A 13,045-nucleotide genomic window follows, 5' to 3' on the forward strand; every position below is an offset into this window, starting at 1 on the left:
TTGTGAGAAGCACCTATACCTCAAAAACAGTAATTGCAGCAAAAGGTGATCCTTCAAAGTATTGATTCGGGGAGCTAATACAAATGTGCGTCACAATTTTCAGATTTATATTTTTAAAATAATTAGAAAACCATGTATCATTTCCTTTACACTTCACAAATACTTGCTGCTCTGTGTTGGCGTATAACATAAGATCCAAATAAGAAGGAAAAAAAAACCCATTTGTTTGTGGATGTAACGTTAAAAAAATGTGGAAAAGTTCTAAAGGTTTTAAAGTGAACCTGTTAGAATCATGCTGCCCGAACCAATATTGCAGCCAGGTACGATGCTCTGTAATGCTGCAGCTCTTCAGAGGACATATTCTATTATAAAAAGCCTCCCGAGGACTGTGTCTCAGCTGACTTATCCGATGCGGTTCCCCGCCAGCTTAGCTCCAGGTAGTTTGACCAATGTGTTTACATCAGTAGAGACCTGTCTGTCAAAGGCATTGGGGTAAGAAAAAGGCATCCGAGGACCAGAATCTGTCTAGTTAGCCAAGACAAATAGTCTACGACTGGCTTTTCAAAGTACGTTTGCCCTAAAACGCTGCGTGAGACCACACAGCATTCAACCACTTGATCCTGATGGCAGACTCCCCTTTAAGTGCCTTTCAAGTATGTGTGATCACGCGCCGTGTGTGTGTGTGTGTGTGTGTGTGTGTGTGTGTGTGTGTGTGTGTGTGTGTGTGTGTGTGTATGTATATATATATATATATATATATATATATATATATATATATATATATATATATATATATATTCATATTCTACAGTATATATCTCTATGTACCAATTTTTTCTTTTTGCTTTATTTTGGAGTGTCTAGAGTTTATGTGCGAAGAATCAATTGTCTGGACCCAGTCCAACAGTTAGTAATCTGACCACTGCACTGGAGCGCTGCCAATCCCGTCATCCACTTTTGAGTAACCGTCCTGGCACAATGTCCTCATTGAGGCGTGACGCACATGTGACGTCAGGACAGGCTGGTTAATCAAAAAGAAGCGCCGCAGATGACAGCATATAGGAGGTGGTTGTTGGGGCTCCTGTCTGACAGCAGCAGATTGAGTGTGGCAGATGGACTGGATCCTGCAAATTGATTCTCATCAATTCTACTGGAGTCACAGATTAGCTGGACACTTATGATCTGTAATTACCTGCTGTTGCAGCTTACAGAGCATGGATAATATTGATTCAATGGTAACAGTCTATTAGATCCGTGTTACCAATGATCTGTAATACAGAGACAGAGACATGCAGATCACACCTTTTCGACATGTTTCCTAGCAGTGTCTAATAATAGCACTGTGATATATTAAAAAAAAAAAAAAAAAAATATTGTGATTGGGAACTGATCATTAAGGAAATAACTTATTGATCTTTGAGGATCCATGATTGCTGCACTGTCCTGTCTTAAATAGAGCAGCATTCATTAATTAATTAATTAATTCATTCATTCATTCTTTATGGGATTGTCCTGGAAAGGCGATTACATGTCCAAACTATTTCCTACCGTCCATTCAAGATGAGAACCTTTTGTGTATGGTTCCTAACCCCCATTCTAAGGGTACCGTCACACAGTGCAATTTTGAACGCTACGACGGTACGATTCGTGACGTTCTAGCGATATTGTTACGATATCGCAGTGTCTGACACGCAGCAGCGATCAGGGACCCTGCTGAGAATCGTACGTCGTAGCAGATCGTTTGAAACTTTCTTTCGTCGCTGGAGCTCCCGCTGTCATCGCTGGATCGTTGTGTGTGACAGCGATCCAGCGATGAGTTCGCTGGTAACCAGGGTAAACATCGGGTAACTAAGCGCAGGGCCGCGCTTAGTAACCCGATGTTTACCGTGGTTACCAGCGTAAAAGTAAAAAAAAAAAAAACGTACATACTCACCATCTGATGTCTGTCAGGTCCCTTGCAGTCTGCTTCCCGCTCTGACTGTGAGCGCCGGCCGGAAAGTGAGAGCAGATCACAGCAGTGACGTCACCGCTGCGCTCTGCTCTCAGTGTACGGCCGGCACTGTCAGAGCAGGAAGCAGATTGCAAGGGACCTGACGGACATCAGATGGTCAGTATGTACTGTTTGTTTGTTTTTTTACTTTTACGCTGGTAACCACGGTAAACATCGGGTTACTAAGCGCGGCCCTGCGCTTAGTAACCCGATGTTTACCCTGGTTACCAGCGAACCTCGGCATCGCTCCAGCGCCGTGATTGCAAAGTGTGACCGCAGTCTACGACGCTGGATCGATAGTCATACGACGCTGCGACGTCACGGATTGTGCCGTCGTAGCGAACGTAATTGCACGGTGTGACGGTACCCTTATGATTTGCTGAGGTTCTCAGTGATCAGGTTCCTAGCGGTTAGGAATTTTTCCCCTTTGTTGTTGTTCCGGAATAATATGCAGTTCTCAGAGCAGCGCTTTAACAGAAGAATTGGTGAGGCAGTTTTATTGTGTGTGCATTTTCTGTGTCTTAGTACAATTGCTCTAAAGCAAGCTTCACTTTAAAGGAAAACTATCATGTCTCTAATGATATATTTTCCTGGCACTACTCTGTTTACAAGTAATAATCGTAAAATCAAATTGTCCATTGTTTGTGCTGTTGCAGTATGTAAACGTTCCATCGACCTCTATGCTTACTCCTTGCAGACATTGCTGTAAGATGCTTTTGCGGCAAATATTAATTTCCTGCCTATATTTTCTTCTATATTCTTTGAAAGCTACTATATTTTGCAGTATTCTCCGAAATGTACAGTTGTGCTCAAAAGTTTACATACACCAGCAGAATTTTTGCTTTCTTGACCTCTTTTCAGAGAATATGAATAACACTAAAACTTTTTCTCCACTCATGGTTAGTGGTTGGGTGAAGCCATTTATTGTCAAACTATTGTTTTTAAATCATAATGACAGCCCAAAACATCCAAATGACCCTGATCAAAAGTTCACATTCCCCATTTCTTAATACCGTGTATTGCCCCTTCTAACATCAATGACAGCTTGAAGTCTTTTGTGGTAATTGTGGATGAGGTTCTTTATTTTCTCAGATGGTAAAGCTGCCCACTCTTCTTGGCAAAAAGCCTCCAATTCCTGTAAATTCCTGGGCTGTCTAGCATGAACTGCTCGCTTGAGGTCTCCCCAGAATGGCTCAATGATATTTAGGTCAGGAGACTGAGATGGCTACTCCGGAACCTTCACTTTCTTCTGCTGTAGCCAATGACAGTTCGGCTTGGCCTTTTGTTTTGGATTATTGTCATGTTGAAACGTCCAAGTATGTCCCATGCGCAGCTTCCGAACAATTTTCCTGACAGTTGTGGATGACATTTTTGTTGGTCTACCTGACCGTGGTTTTTACAGAGCCCCTGATTTTCCATTTGTTAATCACAGTTTGAACGCTGCTGACTGGCATTATCAATTCCTTGATATCTTTTTGTATCCCTTTCTTGTTTTATACAGTTCAATTACCTTTTCCCGTAGATCAGTTGACAATTCTTTTGCTTTCCCCGTGACTCACAATCCAAAAACGTCAGTGGCTGGATGACAGATGCAAGAGTCTGTCTGGATCCCAGAAACTCACACAGCTTTATGCACACACACTGATTACAGGCAAATAGGTCACAGGTGAGGATGTTACCTTTAGTAGCCATTCAACCCCATTTGTGTCAACTTCTGTGCATGTTATCAGGCCAAAATCACCAGAGTATGGGAACTTGTGTTCAGGGTCATTTGGATGTTTTGGGATGTCATTATGATTTAAAAAGAGAAAACACAGTAGTTTGACAATAAATGGCTTCATCCAACCACTAACCATGAGTGGAGTAAAAGTTTTGGTGTTATCATTCATATTCTCTGAAAAAAGGCCAAGAAAGCTAAAATTCTGCTGGGTATGTAAACTTTTGAGCACAACTGTGTATACGACAATAGGTGTAGCTTCACTGTAATCCCAACAATTCAATGCCAGCATTATTCATAGAGAATTAAGTATCTGAAGCACATATGCTTGACTTTTAGGTTGTTAGCTGCCGCAGAGGATATGTGATTCACATAATAGTTCAGGGCGCTGACACAGTTTCTAGGCTCCCATCCCAGAAAGAGGGAACATCAAGACAGCTTGTGCTGAAAGGGCAACTCAAATGAGCATTTAAAGTACAGTCAAAAACACAATATGATTATGCTGAGAGCAAAGTAACTATATGCCTGCCAGGATGAGAACTTTATGGGAAATTTACAAAGTACATTCAGCTAACATTGGGCATATGTAACACAATTAATTTGCCTAGTAATAATTAGTGATGAGTGAATATACTCGTTACTCTAGATTTCCCGAGCATGCTCGGGTGACCTCCGAGTATTTTTTAGCGCTCGGAGATTTAGTTTTCTTCGCCGCAGCTGAATGATTTACATCTGTTAGCCAGTATAAGTACATGTAGGGGTTGCTGGTTGCTAGGGAATCCCCACATGTACTTATGCTGGCTAACAGATGTAAATCATAAGTCATCATAATCACAGTATCATAATTTTGCTTGGAACTTTATGAAATCTCATCACACACTGGAGAAAAATTTAGCAGTGTAGCAGAAACCCCAGTGGATATCTCCTGTGTGATTGTTCCACTAAAAAAAAAAAAAAAGTTCCCCTTCTGAAACATAGAAGTGAAATTTTCTTTAATATGCAGTACATTTATAGGAACAAATATTTTAGTCCCACTCCGGCGTTTTTTTTTATTTCACCATTTGTTAGCTATAACTAATGTATGTTCAGTGTGCATATACATACTTACCAGTTGCTGTCTTCTGCTGCTTCCAGCACTGCTCCGGGCCTCTCCTGCTTCACATGACTGCAGTTGCTCACACAGTCGACTGTTATATCCTTTCCTAGTATAAGTTTAGGAAGGCCTCATTCTGGGTCTCATAAACTTAGGTTGAGGAAGTGACTTTATACAGAAACTGTGCAAGCTGGCTGCTGGTCACAGCTGTGCGACATGATCCAGGAGAAGACCTGACTTGGCAATAAAGTGTCATAATAAAATGTCTGTGTAGATACCATTGTGGGAGATTTACTAATAAATGCACACTGTGAGTGATCTGATGTTTCCTCCTTTGGAGCGAGCAGCAGATTGATGAACCGGACTCATGCTATGTTGTTGGGACATGCCACCTGGCATTATGTCCTGACACGTTTCTCCAGACACATTCATGTGGGATGGATAAAGGGCCCAAGCTTTTAAAAATACATAATATGCCCCAAACCGTTGGCAATGTACAGCTATAAATTTCATTTTATATTAAAATTTAATATAAAAATCACACCACTGTCCCTTACCATAACTTAAAAGAAAGTTGCCACAAATTTGACCATGCTGTCCACAAATCGGACTGCGTGTACAAACGAGAAGCTGAGCATAATATATGGGCTTGTTGGAAAAGAGTCAGTATGTGTGGTGTTTGTATACATAAGTGGTGGGGAAATCTATTCAAACACCAGGATTTCAATTAATTAAATACACCGTTTAATAAACCTCTTTTATCAATCTGATTAGCTCATCCAGCTCTCACCTCCTGCCTGCAGATCAGATACCATGTCCACATGATGGGTTCCCTATAAACGGAGTGGCTATGCATCCACCATAATACAACATGCCAGTTATATACATAAACATGGAGTATACAAATAGCTGGACTTCTCCAAGTGGATCATGTCCCGATCCGGTTACAACAAAAAGAGCATGAAGGGTGATGAGGCCCATAGAAAAATAATCTGCTAAAAATTGCTACCTTGTGTGTACATCCATGTTGACAACTAATGCTTTTTCTGCACTCAACATAGTGAAGATGCCATTTTAAGATTAGTGTTATGTCTGTATTCAGTAGTTTGAATGGACCTTTAAATAGACCTGTCATGAAATCCATCATTACTTCTAATGTTCCTGGATTATTTGCAATCAATGCTGGAAATGTAAGATTACTATTTCTCTTACAGTTGGGAAGCGATCTTGGAGGTGGAATTGGAGGAAGCCCTGCGGTAAGACTGTGGTTTTTCTTTTTTTCTTTTTCTTTAGTAGGAACAGCCCCAACGTTTTCTGACTCAATCAGAAAACTAAGAAATTAAAGATATTGTCTTATTGTTTGTATTCTAATTATATTTGGGGCTTTTTACAGAATTGCAAAGAGCACAGTTATGTGACTGTGCCCAAATGACTTTTCTGTTGGCATTTTCGCATAGCGGGGCTCAGCTGTAACAGATAAATGGTGACTGGAGGGAGATGGCTTATTTCAGATGTGCTTGTGTCCCAGTACAAAGCTTTCTGTCCTGTATTCTAAAGAGATGAAATTGTCAAATAAAGTTTGGAACAAAAATAGAAAAACGTGGATATTCACGCACTAGATTAGATACAATCTTTGTGTTTTCGAAATAATAGGGGAGATTTACGGAATCCGGTTATCACTTATGATTTTTTAGTAAACTTTAGAAAAAAATGAGAGCTGGGATGTGTGTTTGCTATGGGCGACTGGCACACTTTTCCATGTACTAGTTTTGTAGCATCTCCTTCTCCCTATGTCTCTTTATCTAAACAGATGGACCTCATTCAGATGTCTTGATTTTCTTCCAGTTTTGCCTTTAACCATGAATATGCCCCGATAGCCTCACAAATGAAGAGTAAACAGACTGAGCTACACGAGGCCATGTTTTGTAGTGTGTTATTAAAGGAATAGCCTATAAGTTATTTATCCACAGGGTAGGTAATAAATTGCTGATTTACGGGGTTCTGACTGCTGGGACCCTCACTGATCAACACATCGGGGTACTTTTGCTGCTGCCCTATTCATTCCTTCAGAGGTTGCAGTGCTCGGCAACCCAAGGGAACGTCTCAGAAGAAGGAGAGTTTCCTTTAGCGGTTTCTACTCTACAAAACTCGCTATTTTTGACCACTTCGAAAAACATCTGCTGCTAGCCCTATAAAGTAGTGTGCCATCTGTTACTAAGGGGTTGGCAAGGAATTCTAAATATCACTTCCAATCCTAGAGTTAATTCACACACACATTTACCTTTTACCAACAAAAGGAAACGATTAGTGAATAACTGAAGAATGGTATTTGATTACTAAATTTGCGAAAATAATTTTTGTCTTATCTTGTTAAATGAGTGTAATTGCAAAGTTCTTTTAAAAACAAGCAACTTTCCAATTTACCTGTTATTAAAAATTCTCTCCATTTTCAAGAACTCCCTTTTTAAAGCACCACTTCAGTGGTTCTTCTGTTTTTATCTTCTACAGCGCTGCAGCGTCTCCACTAATGTAAGTTCCTTGACCTTAGTAATAGACTTAGCAGCCGCCATCTTCAGCTCTTCTTTGCCCGTCTCTGGTCCCGCACTGCCATCTTGTGATCGCAACTTCTGACTGACCGGAAGTCGGAGGTAACGGTCACAAGCTCTTAATGTTAGTCTATGAGATCCTCGTTCTGGCTCATAGAGTTGTGACTTCCAGGTCACTGGAGCCATCTGATCTGGCAGGTCACAAATGGCTAGAGACAGATTGGAGCAGAAGAAGATGGCGTCTGGTAAGTTACATAGTTACATAGTTACATAGTTATTAAGGTTGAAGGAAGACTGTAAGTCCATCTAGTTCAACCCATAGCCTAACCTAACATGCCCTAACATGTTGATCCAGGGGAAGGCAAAAAAACCCCATGTGGCAAAGAGTAACTCCACCATGGGGAAAAAAATTCCTTCCCGACTCCACATACGGCAATCAGACTAGTTCCCTGGATCAACGCCTTATCAAGGAATCTAGTGTATATACCCTGTAACATTATACTTTTCCAGAAAGGTATCCAGTCCCCTCTTAAATTTAATTAATGAATCACTCATTACAACATCATACGGCAGAGAGTTCCATAGTCTCACTGCTCTTACAGTAAAGAATCCGCGTCTGTTATTATGCTTAAACCTTCTTTCCTCCAGACGTAGAGGATGCCCCCTTGTCCCTGTCTCAGGTCTATGATTAAAAAGATCATCAGAAAGGTCTTTGTACTGTCCCCTCATATATTTATACATTAACATAAGATCACCCCTTAGTCTTCGTTTTTCCAAACTAAATAGCCCCAAGTGTAATAACCTATCTTGGTATTGCAGACCCCTCAGTCCTCTAATAACCTTGGTCGCTCTTCTCTGCACCCGCTCCAGTTCAGCTATGTCTTTCTTATACACCGGAGACCAGAACTGTGCACAGTATTCTAAGTGTGGTCGAACTAGTGACTTGTATAGAGGTAAAATTATGTTCTCCTCATGAGCATCTATGCCTCTTTTAATACATCCCATTATTTTATTTGCCTTTGTAGCAGCTGCCTGACACTGGCCACTGAATATGAGTTTGTCATCCACCCATACACCCAGGTCTTTTTCATTGACGGTTTTGCCCAGAGTTTTAGAATTAAGCACATAGTTATACATCTTATTACTTCTACCCAAGTGCATGACCTTACATTTATCCCCATTAAAGCTCATTTGCCATTTATCAGCCCAAGCTTCTAGTTTACATAAATCATCTTGTAATATAAAATTGTCCTCCCCTGTATTGATTACCCTGCAGAGTTTAGTGTCATCTGCAAATATTGAAATTCTACTCTGAATGCCCCCTACAAGGTCATTAATAAATATGTTAAAAAGAAGAGGGCCCAATACTGACCCCTGTGGTACCCCACTGCTAACCGTGACCCAGTCCGAGTGTGCTCCATTAATAACCACCCTTTGTTTCCTATCCCTGAGCCAGCTCTCAACCCACTTACACATATTTTCCCCTATCCCCATTACTCTCATTTTATGTAACAACCTTTTGTGTGGCACCGTATCAAAAGCTTTGGAAAAGTCCATATATACTACGTCCACTGGGTTCCCTTGGTCCAGTCCGGAACTTACCTCTTCATAGAAGCTGATCAAATTAGTCTGACATGAACGGTCCCTAGTAAACCCGTGCTGATACTGGGTCATGAGGTTATTCCTACTACGTGCAGGGAACTTACATTAGTGGCACCACTCCAGCATTAAAATAAAAAATAAACACTGGAGTGGTGCTTTAATTATTTTTATACTAATGTATTTTAATTCTTGAATTTTTCTAAGCCTTAATAGGGCACATCTTTTGTTCTCTTCCAGGTTGGACAGACCTTCATTCCTTCCTCTGTTCCCGCTACCTTTGCTCCATCTCCCACTCCAGCGGTGGTCAGTAGCGGTCTCAATGACTTGTTTGAACTTTCTACCGGTATAGGCATGGCTCCAGGAGGATTTGTTTCCCCAAAAGCTGTAAGTATTACCGAGACCATTTTCTAGCGGTGTTGGTCATATACAACATGCCTATGACTGTGTCTTCTATAAATCTTCCCAAAGCTTTTTCCTTCATAGCTCATTGATGCAAGGTACAATGTAGGGATTGTTCTGTAATATTTATTGTGGTTTTTCATGAATTTGTAACATTTTCTTTTATGGAACACCGCTAGTATTTCAGTTGCAGACAATTAGCTATTCATCCCCCGCAGTGACGTTTAGTAAATGGACTAATTTTCTTCAATTACCTGCAGTTGTTAGGAGCCCCGTGAAAGTATTGACAGTAATCAGAAAGGCCACTTCCACCAGGCAATCTGCAGGCACGTCTTTCCCATTTAGGAGCGTCTGCGTCTTGGAGACCAACCAGGACTTATGTAAAAATTATCAATCTGCCTTCTTCTCTCTCTGTTTTAGTTTCCACCCCGACAGTGGATAAATGGAGGCCTGAACCTGGTTGCTAGAGACATCGTGATTTTTGCCTCTCGCTGCATTTTGATTAATTTTTATTTCCCGTTGTAGTAAATCTGCCCAGTGGTAGGGGCAGGGTTATACTGAGCTCATGAATATAAAGGGACTACATGGCAACAGGTTTACTAGTGCTCTACTGATAAAACCGTAATCTTATCAGCTGGAAATAATCAAAACGATAGCAAACCGGCCCAGTAAGTGACACATCGCTGGATTCAGGGTCTCTGTCCCTGCTTTATGCTGCTTTCAGATTAGGTGGCAAAAACATAATGACTGATTCCCTTTAAGAACAAAAGGATCGGGCATGATTTATTTCAACTCTTCTTTTCCATGACATCTACTCTTGAGAACGATGCGATATACCACCAAAACATCAATGGTGCGGAGCTTGTAATGACATTCATCTAATGTGCATGGCCAATTCTTCTTCTTCTTAGCTAAATGTAAAAGCACATCATATATTGCTGCAAAGCATTATTTTCTTTATGCGTTTTCCTTTGGCCATAAGTATACATGTAAACTTCATCCTTCCTTTTGAGAGGAAATACGATTTAGGCCAAATTCACACGAGTGTATAAAAAAAAAAATCTTCCAATATTCATGCAAAAAAAGTGGACTACTTTTCATCCGTATTGTCGTCTGTATGTTTTTGGGGTTTTTTTACATTCGTATGGCATTTGTTCTTATACATCAGCAGTTTATGAAATGTACATGTTCAAGTTAATAACGCGATGTATCCAGAAAAAGATCGGATGATCAGTATGCGATCTAATTTTCTTTTGCGCAGTCATTGGCGAGTCTCTGAACCCCTTCATGACCTTGCCGTTTTTTGCAATTCTGACCAGTGTCCCTTTATGAGGTAATAACTCAGGAACGCTTCAACGGATCCTAGCGATTCTGAGATTGTTTTTTCGTGACATATTGGGCTTCATGTTAGTGGTAAATTTAGGTCGATAATTTCTGAGTTTATTTGTGAAAAAAACGGAAATTTGGCAAAAATTTTGAAAATTTCGCAATTTTCACATTTTGAATTTTTATTCTGTTAAACCAGAGAGTTATGTGACACAAAATAGTTAATAAATAACATTTCCCACATGTCTACTTTACATCAGCACAATTTTGGAAACAAATTTTTTTTTTGCTAGGAAGTTATAAGGGTTAAAATTTGACCAGTGATTTCTCATTTTTACAACAAAATTTACAAAACCATTTTTTTTAGGGATCACCTCACATTTGAAGTCAGTTTGAGGGTTCTATATGGCTGAAAATACCCAAAAGTGACACCATTCTAAAAACTGCACCCCTCAAGGTGCTCAAAACCACATTCAAGAAGTTTATTAACCCTTCAGGTGTTTCACAGCAGCAGAAGCAACATGGAAGTAAAAAATTAACATTTAACTTTTTAGTCACAAAAATGATATTTTAGCAAAAAATTTTTTATTTTCCCAAGGGTAAAAGGAGAAACTGGACCACGGACGTTGTTGTCCAATTTGTCCTGAGTACGCTGATACCTCATATGTGGGGGTAAACCACTGTTTGGGCGCACGGCAGGGCTCGGAAGGGAAGGAGCGCCATTTGACTTTTTCAATGAAAAATTGGCTCCAATCTTTAGCGGACACCATGTCGCGTTTGGAGAGCCCCCGTGTGCCTAAACATTGGAGCTCCCCCACAAGTGACCCCATTTTGGAAACTAGACCCCCCAAGGAACTTATCTAGAAGCATAGTGAGCACTTTAAACCCCCAGGTGCTTCACAAATTGATCCGTAAAAATGAAAAAGTACTTTTTTTTCACGAAAAAATTATTTTAGCCTCAATTTTTTCATTTTCACATGGGCAACAGGATAAAATGGATCCTAAATTTTGTTGGGCAATTTCTCCTGAGTACACCAATACCTCACATGTGGGGGTAAACCACTGTTTGGGCACATGGTAAGGCTCGGAAGGGAAGGAGCGCCATTTGACTTTTTGAATGAAAAATTATCTCCATCGTTAGCGGACACCATGTCGCGTTTGGAAAGCCCCTGTGTGCCTAAACATTGGAGCTCCTCCACAAGTGACCCCATTTTGGAAAGTAGACCCCCCAAGGAACTCATCTAGAGGCATAGTGAGCACTTTAAACCCCCAGGTGCTTCACAAATTGATCCGCAAAAATGAAAAAGTACTTTTTTTTCACACAAAATTTCTTTTAGCCTCAATTCTTTCATTTTCACATGGGCAACAGGATAAAATGGATCCTAAATTTTGTTGGGCAATTTCTCCTGAGTACACCAATACCTCACATGTGGGGGTAAACCACTGTTTGGGCACATGGTAAGGCTCGGAAGGGAAGGAGCGCCATTTGACTTTTTGAATGAAAAATTATCTCCATCGTTAGCGGACACCATGTCGCGTTTGGAAAGCCCCTGTGTGCCTAAACATTGGAGCTCCTCCACAAGTGACCCCATTTTGGAAAGTAGACCCCCCAAGGAACTCATCTAGAGGCATAGTGAGCACTTTAAACCCCCAGGTGCTTCACAAATTGATCCGCAAAAATGAAAAAGTACTTTTTTTTCACACAAAATTTCTTTTAGCCTCAATTCTTTCATTTTCACATGGGCAACAGGATAAAATGGATCCTAAAATTTGTTGGGCAATTTCTCCTGAGTATGCCGATACCTCATATGTGGGGGTAAACCACTGTTTGGGTGCACGGCAAGGCTCGGAAGGGGAGGCGTGCCATTTGACTTTTTGAATGGAAAATTAGCTCCAATCGTTAGCGGACACCATGTCGCGTTTGGAGAGCCCCTGTGTGCCTAAACATTGGAGCTCCCCTACAAGTGACCCCATTTTGGAAACTAGACCCCCCAAGGAACTTATCTAGATGCATAGTAAACACTTATAACCCCCAGGTGCTTCACAGAAGTTTATAACGCAGAGCCGTGAAAATAAAAAAATAATTTTTCTTTCCTCAAAAATGATTTTTAGCCCAGAATTTTTTATTTTCCCAAGGGTAATAGGAGAAATTGGACCCCAAATGTTGTTGTCCAGTTTGTCCTGAGTACGATGATACCCCATATGTGGGGGTAAACCACTGTTTGGGCGCACGGCAGGGCTCGGAAGGGAAGGCACGCCATTTGGCTTTTTGAATGGAAAATTAGCTCCAATCATTAGCGGACACCATGTCGCGTTTGGAGAGCCCCTGTGTGCCTAAACATTGGAGCTCCCGCACAAGTGGCCCCATTTTG

At 40.8% G+C, this 13,045-nt stretch overlaps 1 protein-coding gene across 2 annotated transcripts in view; it reads left to right on the plus strand.

Annotated features, from left to right (window-relative positions):
• The window catches only part of AP2B1 (adaptor related protein complex 2 subunit beta 1), a 131,274-nt gene that overhangs the window by 88,767 nt on the left and 29,462 nt on the right, over positions 1-13,045 (plus strand). For both annotated transcript variants that reach the window (XM_077296260.1, XM_077296259.1), the window contains 2 exons: positions 6,015-6,056; positions 9,186-9,332. In XM_077296260.1, the coding sequence (XP_077152375.1) occupies positions 6,015-6,056; positions 9,186-9,332 (189 nt within the window). The remainder of the gene's footprint in view (positions 1-6,014; positions 6,057-9,185; positions 9,333-13,045) is intronic.

This window comes from Ranitomeya variabilis, chromosome 3 (assembly GCF_051348905.1).
Source record: "Ranitomeya variabilis isolate aRanVar5 chromosome 3, aRanVar5.hap1, whole genome shotgun sequence".
Classification (NCBI taxonomy): Eukaryota; Metazoa; Chordata; class Amphibia; order Anura; family Dendrobatidae; genus Ranitomeya; species Ranitomeya variabilis.